Below are 24,792 nucleotides of genomic sequence, written 5' to 3' on the forward strand. Positions count from 1 at the left end.
TATTCAACGTTAATAAACGAGTGGAGGAAAACTCACAAAAAACATATAGGTATTTTCTGACACCTAGTTTTGGTACCAAAATCATTCGAATTCATCGCTTCACATTACGAATGCCATGTTGTCGTTAAATGCTTTCTTAATAAGATATGATAATGGAATTTAAACTTAATTAAATACTCTGATATATTTGCCAATAATAAGTATATTTTATTTCTTATGCAATACCTATTTAATAAAACATTTTCTGTTAGTACTACTGTCACCTACAACTATTGTCAAGCAACTGCAAAAAAAAATAAATTAACCGAATTTACTAAATATAATTAAAATTTAATACATTAGTAAAAACCTTAAAAAATAACGGTAATATAATCAATAATAGACCTAATAAATATAGAATAAACTATGTTGAACATGATTGACGAATTCTAGGATTATGAAATACTTCTTCCCGTAATATCATCACATAAAGCTGCCAAAGCCTGACACTCATCTGTCTTTTGTTTTAATGCGACTTCTAATGAGGACGCTTTAATTTCTAATCTCTTTACTTGCGCATGCAGTTTCCCAATATCCATATTGTATTTTCTTTTTTCTTGTTCAATTTGCTCATTGGCCCTAAAATTATTCATAATTAAGATAATTTTATCCTCATAAAAAATTCGAAAAGAATCACATTATTTTTTATATAATACAAGTATAATTGTTTTTAATTTCCCTAAAAGTTGATTTAGTGAAATGACTAGTAATTAAAGGGTCTTTATATTTAAAGAAATTACTGTAACTCACAGTATATGCATAGAAAAACCTATGCATATATAGAGGTACCTATGTTCAGGTATAAATAATATAGAAAATATAAATGTCAATTACGAACATCGAATATGGTTCTTTTAAAACGACTATTTCACTGGATTAATTTGCTATTTTAATTTCAGAATCTTTGCTATTCTTTTGCCCGTCACCATATATTTTTAGCTAATGACTTGATTACTATTCCTTGTAACAGTAAATAAAACATGTACAGTAGTCCTCCAAAATAAACCTACATTGTATCTGAAAAAAATTGTAGTAGGGGAGACCGGGGTTAGTTGACACAGGGGCAAGTTGAAACATCCGCTTTCACGCGAAAACGGTAGATGGCAGTATCGAAAAATATCGATTTAGCTCGCCTTGTGACCCTCTACCTTCGAGTGTACCGTAGATCATCAGTCGGCTACCAACTGTGAGAGCAAGCACACATTTTATGTTTTTAAGCTGGTCGAGTAAATAAAGTGCGGCGCAGTTTTTCTTTCATAACAGTGTAAAAACCTTAAGGATTAATAATATTTTTGGATAAATAGCGAAGGTATGTTTTATGATATTCTACTCTCAAATGCATGATTTTTTCGTTGTAGTTTTAGTTATGAAAAATATAATAAAATGCGGTTCTGTTAAGGATTAATAATATTTTTGGATAAATAGCGAAGGTATGTTTTATGATATTCTACTCTCAAATGCATGATTTTTTCGTTGTAGTTTTAGTTATGAAAAATATAATAAAATGCGGTTCTGTGGCGCTAGTTGAAACAGTCCTGTGGGGGTGAGTTGACACTTGTTTCAACTTACCCCCAAACGATTTTGTATGTACGTTATATATATATATAAAACATAGAGAGAACGACTAATACACATGAGAGATATTACCGATATTCATCGCGCGCGTAACAAATTTGTAGCTCTATTGGGTCGCAGACTAACACCGTCAGAAGCTCTGTTTTTGACATATTCCCCACAACAATTTATGTGTTTTTTTAAGGTATAAAATGCGAACTTACAAGCGAAAAACTGAATGGGGGAAGACGCTTGTGGATGTTTTTGAACAGGCTGCCCATGAGGTTATAAACAACGGAAAATCTTTCAGAACAGCGGCTGCTGATTTTAACATTAATTATTCGACCTTACGATGTTTTTGCAAAAGAAAACAGCAGGCGGATGAAGAAGGTAAATCATTACACATCAAACCTATAGAATAAGAATATTTAATTTAATGTTTTGTTGTGTTGTCCAGTGATTATTTTCTTTGGTCTTGTCTTCACGGCTCATTTTTTTTAGGTTTAGATATACCGCTTTTTGTTGGATACAAACGATCTTGTCAGGTTTTGCCTGATAATATGGAGGAAGAGTTGGCATCTATTTGATCGAACAGTCAAAATTATACTTTGGCCTATCAACCCGCGAAGTTCGCAGATTGGCCTATGAATATGCCGTTCACAATAATATAGAAGTAAGAACATATTGGAAAGATAATCATATGGCGTCAACAGATTGGCTGTCGGCTTTCCTTAAACGTCATCCCACATTATCTCTAAGGTGTCCTGAAGCAACAAGCCTTAGTCGTGCAACGAGCTTTAATAAACACAATGACGCAAACTTTTTTTGACCTTTTGCAGGAAGTTTTGGACCGCTATACATTTGAGCCCCATGATATATATAATGTGGATGAAATGGGCATGACGACCGTACAAAAGCCGGACACGGTAATTGCGAAACGTGGAACGAAATAAAGGATTTATGACGTCGGCCGAAAGAGGGACTCTGGTCACATTTTGCTTTGCAGTTAACGCAAATGGAAACTCAATTCCTCCAATGTTTTTGTTTCCTAGAAAAAACTACAGGTAGTATTTTGTTAATAATGGACCGCCTGGATGTATTGGAGCAGCCAATTCTTCCGACTGGATGACAGAAACTGAGTTTGTTATTTTCTTAAAACATTTTGGAAAACACACTAGAGCCACAAAGGAAAAACCTGTCTTGCTGCTATTGGATAATCATGAATCCCATTTATCCTTAAACGGTATTAATTTTTGTAAGGAAAATGGGATAATAGTGGTTAGTTTGCCCCCGCATTGTTCCCACAAATTACAGCCACTAGACCGCTCTGTCTACGGGCCTTTAAAAAAATATGTCAATGCTGCCAGTGATGCCTGGATGCGAAATAATCCAGGCAAAACAATGACGATATATAACATTCCTGCGATTGCAAAAGAAGCATTACCATTAGCGTCAACACCGAGCAACATCCAAGCTAGATTTAAAGTATCGGGAATATACCCTTGTAATCGGCATATCTTTAGTGAGGACGAGTTTCTGCCTTCTGCAGTTAGTGACCGACCACTGGAAATTGCCCATGAGGTAGAAGAAAATGGGGAAGCACAGACTTACTTACTCCCACTTCTTGTTACCCTTGAAAAGACTCCTGAGAAGACTCCAAACAACGATGAGTTAGAAGTTGTACAACCGCAAGTTATAGAACAACCTGGTCCATCCACTAGTATTCAGAAGCATCGGTTTACTCCAGAAGATTTACGACCCACTCCACAGGCTGCAGAACGCACTGGTACAAGAAAAGGCAGAAAGCGCGGCAAATCCCCCATTTGGACCGACACACCAAATAAGCAAGAGCGTGGACTTATACATGAGCAAAAGATTCAAAAAGAATAAAAAAAAAGGTAAAAAGAAACATATCGAAATCAGAGACTACAACAGAATTCCGCCCTTCTCGAAAATCGAAGGCACCCTGCAGCTCAGAGGAGGAAGACATCAGGAAGAGGAAACATTTTGCCTAATTTGTGGCGAGTCTCTTAATAATTCTCGCCCAAAAGAAAAATGGGTGCAGTGCACTCAGTGCCATTATTGGGCCCATGAGGAGTGTACTCACACAACGCCATTTTTCGTATGTCAGAATTGCGACTCCGATGATGACATGTAGATTGCAGACTAACTGCAGAACGTATTTAGTCTTGTCCTTTTGTATGTTTTTAAGTATTATATTCCTATCAGTTCCTTTTTTAGTTTTTAATATCTATAGAAAATAATATAGGTTAATAAAACCTACTGTTGCAAATAACCCCAGTCCAGTTTCAACTCACCCCGACTTAAGGCAAGTTGTAACAGCGTGCCTAAGTTTATTTTTTGCCTACTTACCTTTTGGATTCAGAAGGTTGCCTTTAACATACTGACAAAAGGTCCTAATTTAATTCCTATTAATAAGCGAGAAATTTTGTAGCAAAAGGGCATAATTCATTTTTTTTTTGTTGCATAAAGTCTTAACTCAACATATACATTTTTAAGTTAATTTGCCAAACCTTAAAAACGGCATAACTCGAAATATCGCAAAAACTATTTGTTTTTGCGGCTGACAAAAAGACTTAAGTTGATATAAACATATTTTTATTCATATTACTACCCGACAAAAGGGCATAAGTTAAGGTAATTCCCTCTTGTCAGTTACATATTGCAGTGTTAAAGATATATTTAGCTCGAGATATGGCTTTTTGTCAGTGCGCGTCTGGGAAGTAATTCATATTCGGGTGTTCTCGCGGCAGGCGATTTTGTTTATTATGTAATGTTTAGTCTTTAACTGAATCTGAACGAAGAGACACGTAACAATTTTATCTGGAAAATGAGAAGAAGTCGAACTCAGCAGATGTTTGATGCTTGCAAGACGACTAATATAGATGTTAGGAACGACGAATCTTTTAAAGAAAATCACCTAAATTTGCAGAATACAAAATATGACAACCATAGCAGAATCAATGTGCGCCTTAAAAGGCTATTCGACCAAGAAAGTACTCAAGGTAAACTTAATTTAAATTGTGAACATTTTTAAAGCATTTGTAAGTATAAGAAGTTTTTTACAAACTTATCTCGTTTTTAGTATTTCATGAAGTTGTTGAAAATGAAACAGGCACCTCAATATATATAAATAATTATGGAGATATCAGCACTGATCAGCTTTTTTTCAGTTTGCAGCAAGTTTTACATTCCCCAAAAGATCCCAAAGTATATTTTGAGTTACACAATGGTAAGCCTTTAAAATAGGGTGGTAATAAATTAATTGGTAATATTATTGCTACTGGTTTTAGTTGAAGTTTCACCACTTCAAACAAATAGCGAAGCTAAGGAGTACAATGAAAAACCGGTTTCCTATTTCCCTACAGATGACCCCAAAGTATATTGCCAGTTGCAAAATGGTAAGGCTTTAAGCTGAAGTGGATTTAAATTGACAGTTAATTTCTACGTTTACTTTTAGTTTAATTGTCACCAGTTCAAACAAATAGCCAAGCTAACGGATGCTTACAAAGTAACCCGATCTATGAAATAGCCGGTAAGTATACAAGCTTAGAGATTTACATCATTTTTTTTAAATATATTTTTTAAATAGGGTATTCTAATTTTATATCATTTTTTTCTTTCAGGTTTTAACTGTTTAGAACCTGAAAACCTATATGATTCAGATGATAGCTTAAAAGACCCGTGTTACATTAAAAATTCAGAAAGTGACAGTGAGGACTCGAATACAGTAAATCAAGCATCAGGTTCGTCTACAAACTTCATGAGTAGCAAGAAGTTAAAGCAGAGAAACGAAGCTGAAAACAAAAAAAAATAATGGTCAAATTAGACAGCAAGTTGATCAAAATAGCTGTGAATTAAACGAGGCCGAAGATGTACAAATAATAAAGTCAACGAAAACGCTGGAAAAAAAACAAGAAAATTGTTAAAAAACTCTGGAAAAGAGAATACCTCTAAAAGTGGAAAAAAAAGTTGTTGAAAGGAAATCCCGTCCTCCCGTCCCGAAACAAAATTGTCGAAGAAAATATAAATATACCAGACGAAGTTAAAACAAATTTATTTAAAGAATATTGGGAAATAGGTGAATACAATAGAAGAGTTATGTATATATCGTCTCTACTACAGATAGAGAGTGAAAAGTCCCAAATGTTAAACACCTTAAACAAAAGAAATAGGGAAAAAGTGTTTTCTACTTCGTTGATTCGAAAAATGCGTGAACGCAAGTCTCTCAAGTATGCTTTTTAAATATTTTTAGTGAAACAACTAAATTTATCCGTAGTGTAATTTTAAAAAAGTCTTCTTCAGAAAGCGGGATTCCTGCTTCTGATAAAAGAGGGAAGCACCAACCAGTCCACAAAATTTTAAAGGAGAGAAAAGATATATCATTAACCACATACAAAAGTTTCCTGCGTACGAATCGCATTATTCTCGAAAAGATACCGAGAAAATGTATTTGCCATGCGACTTAAATAAAACAAAAATGTTCAACCTATACACCAAGGACACTTCAAATTCAGTATCTTTTAAAATATATTCTCAGATAGTTGACAGTTTAAATTTAAAGTTTGAAAAACCCAGTAACGACACTCGTTCATACTGTGATTTGTTAAATATGTAGATTAAATGCGCAAAAGATCAAGAAACCCAAATTTTATTGGAAGAAAACCTTCTAGTTCATCATTTTGAAGCCGGAGCTGCATTTGAAGCGAAGAAAGTCAATAAAGCATTAGCTTTGGATAATCCAAACTTAAAAGTCATAGTTTTTGACCTACAGCAAGTGCTTCCAACACCTTATTTAAGTACAGGAACTGTTTTTTATAAAAGGCAATTACACACTTATAATCTTACCATTCACGAATGCAATACCAATCAATCTTTTCATTTTATGTGGCACGAGGGTATTGCAGATCGAGGAGCTAACGAAATTGCCTCGTGCCTATACAAATATTTATTAAATTTGGATGAATCGATAAATCACGTTATCTGCTACAGTGATACGTGCGGTGGGCAGAACAAAAACTCTCATGTTGCCAGCATGTTTACATATCTTGTTTCAGTCCACAAGCATTTGCAAAGGGTTGATCATAAATTTTTGATACCAGGTCACACACATATGGAGTGTGACTCGGACCATGCCTTAATCGAAAAATATAAAAATAAGTCACCCTTTCCTATACATGTTCCACGCGACTGGTTAAATTTAGTAAGATTAGCAGGAAAGTCTAGTAATAAAATAAAGAATAAAAATGAAACTGGTAAGTTTATTGTAAACGAAATGACAACAAAAGATTTTCTGGACTTTTCCCAACTTATGAAAGGCCCTTTAATATTAAAAAAACAAACAGACGACAAAGAAAAACTAATGTGGAGGGCACAGAAGTGGATAAGATACGAAAAAGAATTTGGTATGGTTCAATTTAAACAGTCTTTATCAGAGAGTGACGATTTCAAATTTGTAAATTTTAAGAGAAAGACCTCAAGTATCAAATTATCTGACATAAAGATAGCTGAAATATTATCTGGTAGCAGGAGTATCGATAAAAAGAAAAAACAAAACTTATTAGAACTCCTTGATCTAATTGATGAGACAGCACGCGATTTGTACGTAAATTTAACCGTCACATCACAGGCACAGGTCCAAAATGATGTCGATCCAGATGTAGATCGGGAATATAGTGATATAGAATTTTAAATATTTTCTTAGAAACTAAGTTTAAAGTTCGTTTCCCATCTTTTTAATTTTTTTCTCTTCTCCTATAATTTGGGTTTTTTTTATTGGTTTAAAACTTATTTAGCTTTAAAAAGAATACGGCTATCGTTTAGTTTGTTTCATTTACTGTTTCGTTTGTATTTTCTGCTGGAAAAAAATCATGCACCGCGCTTGATAGGGTTTGGTTAAAAGATTCTTTTTTTGGAGAAAAATATTTTTGTTGTTGATTAATGTTCTTTGATTCAAGATTGGTTTTTCTAGTTCTGTCAGCAAAAACTTTTTTGTTCTTTTTTAGTAATAAGTAATAGGTACTTGATCAAGTACAATAATAATTTATTAAACTATTTTTAAAACGGACTAATAAGTCTGGTTGTTTTAAATACTGAGTTTTATTTATTTTAAAAACAAATCGATAAAAGGGCCTATCTCGATTTAGATTCGTTTGACATTCTGTTGGTCATCTTATATTTTTAAAAGGTCCAATTATGCCCTTTTGTCGGCTAGGATTATATGTATCTCTGAATTATGTCCACCCATTTTTTTTTTAAAAACAGATACTTTTAGAAAAATAATTTAAATTTTTAGGATAAATTAAAAAATACGTATTTTAACTTATGCAAACATGTTTTTTTTTTAAAGAGCGTTTATTTTAATGGTATCAATCAATTAATATCCTTTAAATCTAGTCTTTCGTCTATCCTGAAAAGTGAGTAAATTTGAGTTATGCCCTTTTAACTTATTGCCACAGATTTTGTAGAAAAAAAAATATTTTAATAAACGAGAGGCATGTTCTAATAAAAGAGGGTTTTACAATTCTTTATGCATTTTGATTATTTTTTCTCCCTTTTCAGCTTTTTACAAAAAAATTATTTCTGAAAATTGTTTCAACTAACCCCGGCCTCTCCTACCTTTGTATGTATTCCATTGATTGTTTCTTCATTGTGGAACATTTAGCTTCTAATTGATATAATTGCTCTCCGGCATTTTTCAAGTTTTCTGATAAGGTTTCTTCATTTCTCTTGTAGGCTGCAATGACACCCTTAGCTTTTTCATATTTCCTAAAATTATATGATTTAGCATATAATTTGCAATTCAGATGAATTGCACCTACTCGAAGACATCTGAAAAAGCCATTTCTGTATTTGTAAAATGCCTTATATTCATTTCCGATTCTATTTTCAATTGTTCCAAGTCTTTGGTTTGTTGTGCAATATGGCTTTCATATTCTTCTAGAAGTTTTCTGGAAAAAAAATGTAACTAGAAAGTGTTAAAACTTAATGGGTTTTTAAATTACCTGTATATTTCGATAATATCCTTGTTATTTTTTATTTCTAAATCTGGTTTCCTATTACGGTTCATTTTCTTCATACAATGTAGGTGCTCTTTTAAAATATTAATTTCACTTCCTAATTCATCATTTTGAGCATTTTGCTCTGTAGGCTTGACCAGATCTATTGATACACTTGACTTTGATTTGTGTCTTATATTTGGACGAACCTCTACTTTATTTAGGAATTTCCGTGGTGAGTCCTGCTTTGGTTTTGATGAAGAATTAATGAGTTGCGATATATTTATGTAAGACTCTATTTGTGGATTAGGTATTGAATCGATTAAAACGTCGTTTAATAAATCTTTCTCATTTATATTAACTTTTGTGTGTGAAAAGGGCATTGAGGGATGGTCACCTTTATTGTTTTTTACGGCATTTTCAAATGATTTCTGATTGATAAATAATATATTTTCTTGATTAAGTACATTTCCTGCCTCATTGTGGTTGTTATACGATAGTGGACAACTTTTTCCCGCAATTTTATCAGTTTTTTTATTGACAGAATAATCTTCCAATTTCTGTTCTAATTTTTCAAATTCCTGCATTTCTTGCCTCTTACAAACCCCATATTGGTCGCCTTGGACTTTTCTGACTACATGTAAATCCTCAGCTTTTATTTCGTCTACACTGTTAACCTTGGTAATTTTATCTTTGTCGTCTTCTGCATCAGATGAAATGCTCATTTTTAACGATACTTGATTATTTTTTTCCTGAACTGTGTCTGAATTTTCTTGAAGGGATTTATTAAAATCAACATCTGTAGATAATTGTGATTCGTTAATAGTATTTTCAAAACAAATATTTTGAAATTCCATTGTCTCTAAACGCGGACAACATTTTGTCACAATTTCTTCAAAATTATTAACTTTTTGATGGCAGGAACTATCCTCAATATTTTTTTCTAGCTTCTCAAACTCCAAAGTTTCTTGCCTTTTGTAAATACCATGTTGGTCAACTTGAGCTGCTTGTATTAAATTGATATTATTGTTTTGTGACGACTCAATAATATTTCCTTCACTTTCAGCCACCAATTCTTCTAAAATATCATTGACCTTACTTAAGTTAACATCGCGTTCCAATTTCTTACACTGTGGATTTTCTTGGATACTATATGAAGACTTTGCTGGCAAATTAAACTTCGACGGTTCCATTAATCCCTCTTTAATCAATTTTCCCTCTTCTGTATTTCGCGTATAAATATCCCTCAATATATTCTCACGTTTATTTTTAAATGATATCTCATCCAAATGTTTATTAAAATCCAGTGTCCCTTCTTGGTCTCGTTGAACTTCTGTATGTGGTGATATACAATCAGCTACTAATTTTTCTATAATATCATTCCTCTTGGTCTTATTTTCTTCTTCACTAGAATATTCAGTCAACTGCTGTTCTAACTTTTTGTGAGGTACAACAATTTGTTTTGGTTTACTTCTTTCTAATTCATCAAGAGCGAGTTTTTTAATAACTTTATGTTGTGATTCCTCAATAATATCGTTTATTATACCATTAATTGAATGTTTTAAATTTTTAGATACTTCTCGTTCTACTTTTTCATATTTTGTTTCCGTATCTGATGTAACACCTAAAATATCTTTGTCTTCACTTTTTTGTGCATTTGATTTTTCGGCAAATTGTTGTTCTAATCTTTCAAATTCAAGTGTCTCCTGTCTTTTGTAAATAGCAACGTTTAGATCTTGTAGGTCATCTTCTGTCGAATCTCTGTTTATAGAAGAATGTATTCGATTGTAATTTTTTTCGTTAGTTTGGTTTCCTGATACTCCACATATTTTTTCTACCTTTTCCTGAGTTTTCTTTGACTCGATATATTGTGCACGTTCTATTTTATCTAATATATTATCTGGGCTTATTTCTAATATAGTCTTTTGGTCTGGCACTGGTTGTTTTCTTTCCCCTTTTTCAATAGCCATGTCTTTATTTGAATTTTCTTTATCCTCAGTTATGACAATTTTAGACTTGCCAAACATTACATCACATTTTGAGCTTTCAAGCTTTACGAAATCATTCGTAATTTGGTCCATATATGTATCCTGGTTATTTGCTTTCAATTTAATATCCTTGGGTTTATTAGGTTTTTTTTCTATAAATTCTTCCTTCTGATTTTGTTCGAAAAATACTCTTATAGTATTTGCAGAGTCATTATTAACGTGTTTTGGGGCTTCAAAGTTTTGCATCTCTTGTTTCTCTATAGCGTTTATTTGTATTTCACTTTCTTTTATTATTTCTGCAGTATTGTGAAGTATAAGCTCCTGTGATGAACTACGAGGCTGAGATTGAACCTCGAGGCTTCTATTTAAATCATCCAATATTACAGTTTCTATGGTTCCTATTTTCTTAATAATTTTTTCTGATATCTCATTAGTTTTATCTTTCAAGGAGCAAGTAGCAAGTTTGTTCAATAAATCGTCTAAAGATTGAGGTCCTGAAGCTTCGATTTTTTCTTGAGTTATATCCTGTGATTTTTCATCACTATTCGTCATAGGAGCCACGATTTCTTTAGTTCTCATACCATCGTCAATTGCCAGAGTCTTGTTCACTTGTGTGATTAATACTTCTAATGATGATTGTAAAGATTCACATTTTTTGGGCTTTAAGATATCATTTAAAGAAACTGGTGTTAAGAAAGAAACAAGGTGTGGATCAAGTACTAGAGGACTAAGGGATTTATATTCCTCAAAATCTTCATTAGATTTAAAAAAATCTTTTTCAGACTTTTCTATGCTGTCTTCTAGATTATTGATTGACGCAACTGTCTCTGGTATAGCTATTTCCAAACTGTCTATCATACTCGTATTTAATGAATCTGGCTGGATACTGCTTGATTTTCTAAACTCGATCGTTGGTCCTAAAAGCCGGTTATTAGCAAAAGAAATCTCCATAATCTAAAAATGTTACATTACCTCCAATTTGTGGTTCCTTGATAGCCATTTGAAAATTCGTCTGAGCGTCTTCAAACGGTTCATCCTCTTCAAATATTCTTGGATGATTTTGCGCAGGACTAAAAAATAAATTACTACAGAAATACATAATATGTTAATCACATGACACTGAGAATAGCTCAAGCTTATACAGAGAAAGGCAAGGTATTTTATTAATCGAATTGATTTTGTTAATTCAATTATTTTTCTAGAATATATTTACCTCTGTGACGTAGCTGTGTTTTTAATCCCATTACTTTTTCCGACTTCTACATTATTTGTACATTTAGCTAAAAAAATAATTGTAATAAATTTTACTTGATTTCAGCATATAAATACTTTACATTAGATACATACATACAGGGTGTCCCAGCGAAAACGAAACAGGTATTTTTGGTATGAAAAAAAATGTATATTTACAAAAATCTCGAACACGTCGATTTTATTTTCGAGGGGGACCACTTTTCCTTACCAAGGCACCCTCATACCAGTAACCCTCTTCGGGGGGTGGGATCACCCCTAAAATCTTAAATAGAAAGAGGGGTCGTGTGATACCTTATTTTAAAGGTCTTTTAATTCTGAATATAACTGCCAAATTTGAAGTGGCTAAAATTTTTTATCCGGATATGACAGCTTGTCAAAATTGTAGAAACAGCGAAAATGAAAAAGGTATTTTGAACTCTGTTTTGGATAATATTTTTAAAAGAATAAGGAAGTCCTAATTTCAAAAGGGTCACTTATTAATTAAGAGGCCACCCTAATACCTGGAACCCTTTACGAGGGGTTGAAAGCACCCCTTAAATCTTAAATAGAAAAAGGGGTCGTGTCATTCCTTATTTTGAAGGCCTTTTTACTCTGAATTTAAATGGTGACTTCTGAGTGACTGATGGATATCTTGTGAATATAAAAGCAAGAAATATCTTTACTGCCAGTAAAAGTGGAGAGATAAGAAATACCTACCCTTTTCCTTTTGTGTCTTTTAAATAAAACAAGTTTATTTAAATTACGTCAATTTATTAAATGTTCAAATTGTGCCCCACCTACTTCCATGCAGAAATACGGGTTTTGCTCAAAACGATGCCTGACGTTTTGTAGAACTTCAGGTGTTATCATCTGACACTCATTTATAATTCTCTGGCGTAAGTCTTCTAGGGTGTCTGGTTGGATAGCGTAAACTTTTGTTTTTAAATGCCCCCATAAAAAAAATCTAATGGGGTTAAATCGGGTGACCTAGCTGGCCATTCCATAAAAGGTCCTCTCCTTCCAATCCAACGATCAGGAAATATCTCATCAAGATATTGCCTCACACCAGGAGCATAATGTGGAGGCGCTCCGTCTTATTGGAAAACGACTTGATCATCATCAGAATGATTTCCGCCTTCTATTATTTCTAATATTCTTGGATATACGGCATTTTCCAAGAGATCTCGGTACATTTCTCCATTCAAATTTCCGGGCAGAAAAAACGGACCAACAATGGAGCCGCCCAAGATTCCCGCCCAAACATTTAACTTCTCAGGGAACTGGGTATGAACTTCACGAAACTGGCCCGGATTTGCATTTGACCAGTAGCGGCAGTTATGACGATTTACGTTGCCATTAAGAAAAAAAGTACATTCATCTGAAAAGCAAATGTTGTAAATAAGACGTGGATTAACAGTTATCATATCACTAAGCGATTCACAAAATTGCACTCGTCTGTGAAAATCGTCCTCATTCAGTTCTTGCACCAGATGAATTTTGTAAGCATGGAATTTATTATGCTTAAGTATCCTATGAACACTACTTTTGCTTACTCCTGTACTCGTCGCCAATTTTCTGACATTTATTCCTGGCTCGGCATGAAGTTGATCTAGGACAGTTATTTGCATTGCTTCATTGACAACAACAGCATTTTGAACCTCACGCTTTTTATTTAAGACACTGCCAGATTCCCTAAATTTAGCAACTATTTCTAGAACGTATTTTCTGTTGACTCGTTTTTCTGGATGAAGGTCATTAAATTCTTGTACCGTTCTATTGGCACAATGGTTATGCTGAAAGAAAAACTCTATCATCTCAACCCTCTCTGCAGTAGAATAAACCATTGCTAACAGTGTTTCAACACGTAAAAGACTGGGTAATAATTTAAAACTATTTAAATAAATGCTGCTTTATGAAAAAAGTACCAATGATATTTAGCAAGCTAAATAAATTCTTCAGATACTTGTGTTTGCATTTTATTTGATATTTTGTATTTATTTATGATATGCTGATAAGGTGTAATAACAATAATATTAACAATACTAATAAATTTTTAATCATGTTTAAATGATCCAATAAAAAAAATTGTAAGAAAGGGTTTCAGGCATAAAGGTTTATTTAAAGCATTTTTTCCAGAATTTTATTTGGCTTTCATATCCAGAAGAAATCCATCAGTCACTCAGTCACCATTTAAATTTAAAGTGAAAACGCTTTCAACATAAGGTATAACACGATCCCTCTATCTGTTTAAGATTTAAGGGGTGCTTTCAACCCCTCGTAAAGGATTCCAGGTATTAGGTGGCCTCTTAATTAATAAGTGACCCCTTCGAAAATAGGATTTCCTTGTTCTTTTAAAAATATTATCCATAAAGAGTCCATAATACCTTTTTCATTTTCGCTGTTTCCGCAATTTTGACAAGCTGTTTTATCCAGAGAAATAATTTTAGCCACTTCAAATTTGGCAGTTATATTCAGAATTAAAAGACCTTTAAAATAAGATATCATACAGGGGTCTTTCCATTTAGGATTTTAGGGGTGATTCCACCCCCCTCGAAGGGGGTTGCTGGTATGAGGGTGCCTTGGTAAGGAAAAGTTGTCCCCCTCAAAAATAAAATCGACGTGTCCGAGATTTTTGAAAAAAATTTTTTTTTTCATGCCGAAAATAGCTCTGTTTCGTTTTCGCTGGGACACCCTGTATATATTAAAGTGATATTTTTTTTGCCTTATCGAACTTTTTTATTAAACTTTACCTGTTTCTGGCGGGATGTGCTGAGAAGACTGCTTTGTGTCATTCTGAAAAAAAAGAGTTTACTACTTAATTATAACATTAAAAAAACTTGTTTGATAATATAATCTCTCTGGTTAGAGATATTTGCCTTGCCATGGATTTACTCTGGTGTGACTTGAGTCGGAGTTGTTTCCCTTAAGACTAAAATATTTCACATGATAACTTTTAACTAAACTATATTGGAGATATGACAACTTATAGTAAAAAATGCAGGGTAGTAAAGATTTTGAGAAAGGGTTTTTAAGAAAAGGACAACTACTGTCTGTGACACGCCGGACTTCCAGAGTCCATAATTGTTTTACCAAGTCTCACAAAAAAAAAAAAAATATTTAACCTAATTATTGAAGAACGACATTTTAATTAAATTAAATATTTTCTGAGCTTAATGTGCGGCTATATTGTATAACGTTTTTTTGATATCTGATTTTTATTACTTATTTTGTAAACTGAAAACCTTATGTGATCACGATCGACAAGGTATAAGGTATTGATTATTACGTTCTGCTATTGAGATGTACAGCTTTCTAGTGTGGATTAATTTTTTTATAAGGTATGAGATGTTAGCACTCTTTTGAAATCAAATCAAAAGTAATTTATTTGCCATGAAGAGTCAATACATCCCTAGAAACAAAATAAAGATAATATATTTAATAATTTAAATTACATCTTCTCCTGGCAAAAAGGTCGGTCCCGCGATTTTTAACAACCGTTACTCTTTAGCTACTGACAAAAGGAGCCAAGAGTGGGACAAACCCGACAACTTAAAGTTAATTAATAAGGAACTAATTAACTAACTAACTAACTAATAAGAAAAACAGCAAAAAAAATCATCAAACTAAATAAATTATTACAGAAAGAATAATAACAGATTTGCACGAGTGTGTGTTAAGCATCAATATAAGTAATTAATATTTTAATATATTATAAGCCTTATAATTATAATTATAAGCCTGATTAGCTTATAATTATAAGCCTGAGGCTAGACAATTTTTGATAATGTTTACTTGTATGTATTTTAGGTCAAAAACCGAATGCGTGCACCTTTATCGTTAAAAAAACAAAGAGAAGAAAAACCAAAGACAGGAGTAAAACAAAAATGTATGTACATGTTATGTACATGTATGTACGTACAGAGTCTGCAGGAGCATTAATTTCACATGCTTTTTAAAACTATTTAATGTAAAATATTTTATTGTATTTTGAAGGTCATTCCAAATCTTACACGACCTCTATGTAAATGATTTTTGAAAGTTTTCACCCTATATAAATGAATGTTTCTAGTTTCATGAGCAGTGTGTGGTAGTGGCATTAAACAGTCATGCAGATACTTCGGTTTCCCAGTCTTGATTATTCTATGGACAAAGCAGTACATATGAAGGTTTCTTCTATTCTCCATGGTTAAAATTTTGTTCTTATTTAGATGTGGAGTTATATGATCTCTATTGGGGATGTTAAAAGAGAATCTCAGGCATGTGATTTGTAATTTCTAATTTTTTTTTTATATAAACTTGTTATAGAGTCGAAGTATACCACACCTCCATAATCAAATAATGATAAAATTAGAGCAACACAAAGGAAGTATTTAATTTTTGAGGGTAGACAGTTTTTTAGGTGATATATATTTTTAAGGCGATAGTAAGCTGCTTTTAATTTATTGTTGATGTGTGTTTCAAATTTTGTTGTTTCGTCAATAATTATGCCCAGGTTTTTTGGGGGACGCCTTTTGTTATTGGTTTGTACTTTGATTTGTTTACCCCGGATTCGTTTGCAAGTGACACACAATACGCTATATTAAGCAAGAAATTTGAAAAAAAGTTTATTACGGGTTTGGAAAAATTATAGTACTGCAGTTTCGCAAACATCATTTTGTGATCCAAGGTGTCAAATGCTTTACTAAAGTCTAACATTGTAAGAAGTGTTGATGACTTTTCGTCTTCATTATGTTTAATGTCGTTAAGGACTTAAAACCAAACACGATGACGTACTAAACTGCTTTCTAAAGTCCGACTGACAGCTTGGAACTATTTTAAATTTTTCTGAGAAGTCACTAATTTGTTCGGAGATTAATTTTTCAATTTTCAAAGATTATTGATGATTAAAGTCAACTACGTCCATCAGCAAACCACATCGCCTACCAGGTGGGCCAACCCAGCGACCAGGCTCTACACCACCTCGTGAGAAAAGTGGAGGGTACTCTAGGCAATGGGAAGGCCTCCCTGGGTGGGTTGCTAGATGTTAAAGGGGCCTTTTATAATACCTCTTTCGCAGCAATCTGCCACGCTCTCGAGTGTCATGGCTTAGAACCCTGTTTGGTGAGTTGCATAGAGGCCATGCTTTTGCAACGTTGTGTATCTGCTCAGCTCAATAGTGAGGTTGGCGGCTAAGAGCTGCTCGCAGGGAGGAATATTATCCCCAATCATGTGGTGTCTAGTGTCCACAACTTGATCGAATATTTAAATAAAGCCGCCGGTCTATACACAGAGGCCTACGCTGACGACCTGGTAATCCTTTTCTCGGGGAAGAACGCCACCACATTGCAGGCCTCGATGAAAAGTGCTATGTGTATAGTTGCCAAATAGGCATCATTTGTGGTGCCTATTTTGTGCTCGGGGTTCAAAGGATCAACCCTAAAAAAGCAGATCTCCTACTACACACGAGGTGACGTAACTTTGGCACACCTCCTGTTGTGTAACTGGGTGGAGTGTAGTTGTAATACATCAAGAGAGTTCAATTTCTGGGAATGACATTAGATTCCAAACTCTCCTGGTACGGTTAGAATTAAGAAGGCTACCTGCGCGCTCTGGCCCCTGCAGGAGGGCTTTTGGCAATACCTGGGGTCTGTCCCCTAAGATCCTCCACTAGATCTATTCATCTCTTGTCAAACCTCTACTCACAGACGGGGCTATCGTTTGGTGGACATAAACCTTCGTGCCGAAAAAAAACTGCGACTGCAAAATCTCCTAAATCTCTTGGTCTATTAATATATTTTGATGTTTTCAAAGTTAATTATATAACTAATTTATTACTATAATAGACCAGGAGACAGTTCCCTACCTAAGTTTTAATGTCCCAGTTGTTTTCGGCACCATGGTACAATGAAAGCAAAAATCTGGACTCAACAAGGATAGAGTCCAGCGCCTTGCATAACGGGTTTCATGCGATCGATGCTTACTTGAGTTTTCGCCATTGGACCTAATGGTGCGATTCGACGCAATGAGGACTGCGCATAGGCCACATGTCCTTGGTGATCTAAGGGGTGGTAACGGGCTAGTCATAAAAAAATCTGGTTACAGTCCGTACAGGACTGCCCGCTCCTTCTAATAGGAAGTGACTGCATGGCATCTGAGACTAAGGATTGCAAGGGTTTTGTGAGGAGTGGCAGCACTTCAGTGGGCCTATATTGCTAAATAAGGGGACCATCTGGTATATAGATGTCCCACAGAGGGAACATGGGGCACGCTGGGGAGCCATGGTCCTGCCTTCCAGGCTGAAGCTTTTGCTGTGTTGAAATGCGGACAGAAAATTCTACACAGTCGTATCAACCTGCTCGGATAGCAGGGCTGCCATTAAGGCTATTACGGCCGAAAAAGCTCGTCCATAACTGGTCCTGGAGAAATTGGTAAAGGTGGGCTGCAGGGTTCAGCTTGCCTGGGCACTCCCTGGGACTCCTGGGACCCTTGCTATACCGGGATCTGCGAAACCGCCGGTAGGGCCTGAACCCATACTCGATAAAGTTAAATGTGTTTCATTTGCGTCAGTGAAGAGTCTGCTGGACATGTGGACCTTCCAAAGATAGACAGAAGCATCTGGCAGGAGACAGGCTAAGGCACACATAGACGGGCTCTTTGTCTGTCCCACCATAAATCTACTTAAAAAGACGCGAAATTCGGCTGTGATGGTTGACGGGTCTCTTAGCCGGACAATGGCATTTAAGGTGCCATCTTCACATCATCGGCATGTTGTTCAGAAAAAAAAATGTTTTTTTTTAATAAACTCCAAATAGTACAAATAGCATCCGCTTACTCTTAAAACATTAAATGGCAATGTTAAAATTATTGTGAAGAAATATAAGAAGTTTAAAGTTTTATAGTTTAGGGCATGGGAAATCAACCAGTTTCTTAACGATGTTTGTTTTTATATTCTACTTAGCCAGTCTCTGGGCACGACCTGAGTTACTTACTGAATTAATTTCTTACTGTGTTTCGTTTTTAAGTATTAAGAAAATTATAGGCGTCATATGCTGGGTAGCGGCTAAAGTGAGTATTTTAGACACGGGAGTAGAATGAAACATATTACTTAGTTAGTAACGTATCATATTACTTGGGGGTTGGCGAAAAGAGACTTTTAGGCCTACCCGCCGGACACTATCCCCCTGCCATTGCTACTACTATCATACTGAAATGGACGATTTCTTCGCAAAATCCTCACTAGTTAACCGCTTTGTGGGGAAGCAAAAAAATCCTTTATCCAGGTCCAGAAGCAATAACAACTAGGAGAAATTGTTTGTGGTGATTTAGATGGCTTAAAACGGCTGTCCTGCTTATAATGCGGTTATGGTAAAAGAATTTTTAACAAATATTTTTCCTATTCGTCTTATTAGTGGGACTGGCGATATTAAATGGCCGCCTAAATCTCCGAATTTGTTTCGCCCCCTCCCAAACTACTTTTATTTTTGAGATTTTAAAGAATCCGTTATTACAAACATGAATTGATAATATCATAGTAGGTCAACAAATTTGGAGCTGCGAAAGAAAATTGTTGAAGGTGCCAATTCCATTTCACCAGAAACTCTGCTCGAAGTACAAAATGGCTTTTATGATAGATTTCCTTATTGTTTAGATAAACAAGGAGGTCTGTTTGAACCTTTTATTTAATTTATTTTTAAGAGTTTCTACTTTTATTACTGTTTATATTTTATTTTTATTAGAATAACACTTTATTTTTATTATACAATATACAGCGTAATAAACATTTCGAAATTACAGTTCTATGTGGGTTGTACACTGATATATGTATAAAGCATGTATTAGAAAAATACATATAGATTTAGAAGTCAATCTCTAACATTTATGCAAGCTTGAAGATGCCTGCCGATTCTGTTGATGAAATTGGAGATATGTATTTAAGAAATATTGTGCCTTTCTTCCTGATCAGCATAACCAAGGTCTCGTATAATAGTCCTAGATGGGTTTCTTTTCGAAATATTTAGCAAAAATATATTGCAAGCAAAATAGACATTCAAATCAGACGCTTTCTAACGTGGCCGTCGTAATGAAAAACAACGACTGAGCATATTTATTACCCGTTTTTATTGCCTCTATTATGAATGTTTTGACATAGTTAAAATAAATAACTCGCGATTTAGATGTTGAATATCCTATATATAGATTAACAAAATAATTTCTACACTATATATATACAGGGTGTTTGGAAGATGAGTAGCCAAACGGAAATGGTGAATAGGTGAGGTTACTGGCTATTTAAAACGCATAGTATTTTTTTGTTTTTCCTCAATTTTAAGGAGTAATATATTTTTATTAAGTTTCCCCGTTTTTTTACTTTAACCTTCAATTTTTTTTTTAATTTTTGGCCAAAATGGTGCACTATTAATTTTATTTTAAAGACTAATGTAATCTCATTCAGATTTAGGTAATAACTGAGAAAAATATTTAAACAGAAACTAATAGTGGAGTAACAAACTTCCTCAAATCAATAAAAAAAATGTTACGTCAACTTTACAATGGAAAAAATAATAATAAAAAAAGTTGTGTGATTTTAAAATGTATGAAAAAACTTCTCTAGTTAATAGTCTTTCTAACGATGTGCCACATGTAACAAAAATAATTAAGCAACTTACGAAAAATAAATAAGTTTGTCTTCAAGGACGCGTGAACCAATTTCTTGAAAGCAACCTAATTGAGCAGGTATAAACTTATGTCTCTATCTAACACTGCTAAATCTGTTACGCTATCTCTTTCACCATTCTAAAACAGCTAAACTTGTGGTGCCCTTTCGTTTCCATGACCCTTTCCTTTACAGGTTGATTAAAAAAAAACATATTTTTCACTTCAAATCGTTTATTTATAAGTCTTGCTCAAATTGATGACCTTTATTTCTAATACACGTGTAACATCGCTTTCTTATTTCTCTTGTGGTATACTGTAATGCTAGTTCCCGTCTCATTATTACAAAAGCGTCATTAATTTTTCCTATCAATTGTTCCCTTGTATTTATAGGTTCGAAATACACAAGTTCTTTTGCACGGCCCCAGAAGTAAAAATCAAGCGGCGTCAAGTCCGGTGATCTTGCAGGCCATGGGATAGGGCCATCTCTGCCAATCCAAGTATTGGGAAATGCATTGTCTAGGTGCTCCCGGATCCCGCCAATCTCCAGTGCGCTGGGCACCCATCGTGTTGGAACGTCATTTGTTCTTCATTGAGAAAATTTGGAACCCCGTTCAAGAGTTTGGGCAGATCATTTATTAAAAAATCTAGATAATTTATCCCCATTCAAATTATCCGGTAAATAATATGGACCAATAAGGGTATTACCAATTAGGCCTGCCAAAACTTTTACTGAGAATTTCCTTTGAAAGGACACGACTTTCTTCATTTTTGGGTTTTCTTCTTTTGGGGCCCAATAATGCAAATTATGAAAGTTGGTAATTCCCTCCCTTGAAAACTTGAATTCATCTGTCCATAGTATGTTTTTCAAGAAATCGCGGTTATCCACGTCCATATGTAGCAGGAGGCGGCAAAACTGAATGCATCTTTGGTAGTCGTTTTCTTTAAGATCTTGCACGGGAGTGTAATGAAAGGGATGCTTTCCGTTGGCATGAAGAACAGACCAGACCTTCCATACACTTAGGTTTAGATTGGCTGCTAGAGTCCGGATGCTCGTTGTGGGATCTTCGTCAAAAGCTTTCAGAATTCGTTCGTCATCAGCAACATTACGTTGTCTGCGAACTCCAGGTTCACGGCGATTTAGACTACCAGTTTTTATTAAGCGTCTAAAGGTCGTTTCAAAAAAATGACGATTAGGTTGGCGTTTTGGCGTTAAAAATACGTGAAGTAGCGCAGAAAGACAAGTCTCGAATAAATCATACTCGTATTATGGTTATTGACAGGTAACAGTTTAAGGTAGCGGGGTACAAAGGGAGTGTCGCCGAATGATAAAGGAGATTATAGCGTAACAGGTTTAGCTGTGTTAGAAAGAGGTATAAGTTTATACCTGCTCAATTAGGTTTATATATATACATATTATATATATTCAGAGCGGAAACTCTAATAGATAATAAAATAAATTTGGAAGGCTCTTTTAAAAAAGGAATTGACGGTGTACATTTCTTTTTAAAATAAATTAATCCTTGACTTTCAATTGAAAAATGCTGTTTAGAGGTATGAAAACTAAAAGCAAAATATCCCAACGTTAAATGCGATTTTTGTATATTTTGAGAAAATGACTCATCCCAGAAGGAGTCAGGTTAAGTCAGAACTTACCCCACATATTTTTTTTAAGTGGAACGATACCTCTTGTGCTACGCTTTGAAATGGAGGTTAATGGCACATTTTGTTTGTCATTAACTTATAGAAAATCAAATTTCTTTTTAATTTTTTAAATTAAATTAAGACGGTGCTGGTAATGTTAGTATTTTAAAAGATGATGAAAAGGAATATGTAATGTTTTTGAAAAAAAAACTATTACGTATTACTTAAGCAACTGTTCAAAGTGAAAACCATTAAGTTTTTAATTGGTTGCTGTACTTATGGTGAGCTATAACTTATAAGCATAGTTGCAATTATTATTTATTTAATTAATTAAACTATTTTTTTAAGTTTTCTTTTAAAGAAGGTTAGTATCTTAGTTAATTTTCGCCTTCGTAAGTAAATAGGTAGTATTATAACATTTGCTGAATAAAGACATTTTATTATTATTACTATTATTATATTTGGTTTTGAATTGTTTACCTCTAAACAGTTTTCTTTTCAATTTAAAAAAAGAGTTAATTTATTTAAAAAAAAAATTACAATTTCAATTTCCTCTTTAAAAGTGCTTTCCAATAATATGCCACAAGTAGCATCGTTCGTCGAGTTATGTTTCACCCTTTCGGAAGGGTTGAAAAAAAAACCGTTTTTCTGAAATATTTTTTTGAGGAGCGCTAGCGAATTTATTCCAGTTAGAGTCCCCACCCTGTATATATTTTTAATAGTTTTCCTTAATATGAAAAAAATTTTAGGCAGTTGCTAAAAAAGGTCTCAACAGACAGAGAACCTTAAAACCTAGTGAAATTTTAAAATAGTATTTAATAATGGCAATGTAGCTTTATTTGAAAAAAAACAAAATGTATGCTTATTAATTTCAATCATAAAATCTAGTTCAAATTTTTTACAATCTCCAAAATAAAATATTTTCTGAAAATGATAAACAGAAACTCTGAATAACAAGTGTATTGGAAGTCAAATTGCATCAAACCTGTGAATTTAAATATAAAGAAGGTTTTTTATTTACAATCGAGCAAACTTTAATGTGTATGAAATGCGTTTACCTATCATTAATCGGTTCATTTTTGCTACCATTTTACTCTCCCTGTGTAAATGTATTATTATGAAACCTACGTTTTATCATCAGAATTACTATTTTTGCAATTCATTTCTTAAAGGTTACCAAGTTTAATTTAGAAAAAGGAATTAAATTTCATCAAAAAATTTATATTTAAAAAAAAAACTAAACTTCAACACATATTCCAGTCTCAATAGGTTTTTCTATTGCTTAGTACACAGTTTTTTTGATAATGGTATTGCTATGAGCTTAAACAAAATACATATACTACACCACCTTTTAAATTAGAAATACCAGTAGATTTTAGATATTTATAAGAAAAAATTACCTTGTTTATATACTTTTTAAACACACTGGTAACAAAATTCATGATTTCGTTATTCGATAAAACAAAACGCGAATTTCAATGTTTCAATTTGTTTGACCCAGGAAAATCCAAAACAAAAATCTAAAAATAGGTTTTACACCTAAGCATTGAATCGTCACAGGCACACGTCACTATATTTTTTTCATTACACGTTTAAACGGACTAATTTTTTTCCACCGAACCTTTGTCTGAAAAGGGGAAAGTATGGGATTAAAAATACAGAAATGCAGACAGGAAACATAAACAGAAAATAAATGGTGTATTCTATTTTTAGGGAGGTTGATGCTTCAATAAAAATATTGGGCATATGGAGCGGGGACATCGGTTTATTTGGACGATACGACATCATAGATGGATGTATAGGGCTCGGGATATATGCGTTCATATTTTTTAGGAAAACAAGCTGATCGATGTTACAAGTGGTTTTTTTAAAAAAGAAAATAAAGTTCTAGATTTATTAAAAAAGACTACTAATCCAACTTTGATTTCTTAATAATACACGAATCGACGGCAATTCTGGGAATTAATGGAACCTGAAAACTTTAAATGCATACATCTAACGTCACAAACGGTGTGTGGAAATTTCTTGGAACCACTATCATGATCTTAAATTTTCACCTTACTTTTACTGATAGCACTTATATCTTACTGATATCTTCTGCTCTAAGCCTAACTCTTAAAATTGAACCAAATTTTTATTCGTAAATTATTGCTGATAATTATTGTTTATATAATATGATCATTTTAACTATTTATTTTGTAAAGTACAGGGTGTCCTATTTGGGTAATTTTGCGGGATATGTCCGTTATTTTTAGAGATAGAGAGTTGCGGTTTTCGCGACACTGCTACCTTTTCGTAAAACTAAAGATGCTATTAACAAAATTTTCATAGCCCTTTTATTTTTTAAGATATAGGGCATTTTTAAAATTTTTGCATTTTGGGACCCCCCTTATATCTCCGTTATTTTTTAAGTTTTTGTAAAAGTAAAAACTCAATCTTATAGATTTTTTTCCGTAGAATCCAGTTGTGTATATAAATATTTTTTTAATTAATAGTTTTTGAGCTATAACACAAAATTATGTTTTTTTAAAGGGAACTTCCTGTAAATTTATACTTCATAATATTGGATTAAAATTGGATTGGAATAAAAGAACATAAAAAACAGGTAGATAAATTTAATAAACACTATAAGAAAACAACCATATAACAAAACAACAATGTAAGAAAACAACATTTTTATAAGA

At 33.5% G+C, this 24,792-nt stretch overlaps 1 protein-coding gene and 1 long non-coding RNA gene across 4 annotated transcripts; one reads left to right on the top strand and one right to left on the bottom strand.

Annotated features, from left to right (window-relative positions):
- Positions 1–184: 184 nt before the first annotated feature.
- On the bottom strand, positions 185–23,759 carry LOC126742577 (uncharacterized). 3 transcript variants are annotated; one of them, XM_050449308.1, is made up of 8 exons: positions 23,509–23,759; positions 14,584–14,626; positions 11,814–11,859; positions 11,573–11,670; positions 8,619–11,517; positions 8,436–8,564; positions 8,233–8,382; positions 185–618 (listed from the first exon to the last, which is right to left on the bottom strand). In XM_050449308.1, exons 1-8 carry the CDS (start codon positions 23,548–23,550, stop codon positions 435–437), a joined length of 3,591 nt encoding a protein of 1,196 aa, XP_050305265.1. In that variant the 5' UTR covers positions 23,551–23,759; the 3' UTR covers positions 185–434. The 3 variants fall into 3 exon arrangements, with proteins under 3 accessions (XP_050305265.1, XP_050305264.1, XP_050305263.1); XM_050449307.1 differs by having other exon boundaries at positions 11,814–11,880; XM_050449306.1 differs by having other exon boundaries at positions 11,573–11,685; positions 11,814–11,880.
- Positions 22,216–24,014, top strand: LOC126742583 (uncharacterized). The gene is made up of 2 exons (XR_007662609.1): positions 22,216–22,472; positions 23,822–24,014. It is a non-coding gene; the product is annotated as an uncharacterized LOC126742583 (long non-coding RNA).
- Positions 24,015–24,792: the final 778 nt, after the last annotated feature.

This window comes from Anthonomus grandis, chromosome 11, assembly GCF_022605725.1.
Source record: "Anthonomus grandis grandis chromosome 11, icAntGran1.3, whole genome shotgun sequence".
Classification (NCBI taxonomy): Eukaryota; Metazoa; Arthropoda; class Insecta; order Coleoptera; family Curculionidae; genus Anthonomus; species Anthonomus grandis.

Coding starts and splice junctions, on each gene's coding strand:
- LOC126742577 (XM_050449306.1), bottom strand. CDS start 23,550: ATGAATTTTGTTACCAGTGTGTTTAAAAAGTATATAAACAAG. Junction 11,881..14,583: donor GCACATCCCGCCAGAAACAG/GTAAAGTTTAAT, acceptor TTATTTTTTTAG/CTAAATGTACAAATAATGTA. Junction 619..8,232: donor TCAATGGAATACATACAAAG/GTAGGAGAGGCC, acceptor GAATAATTTTAG/GGCCAATGAGCAAATTGAAC.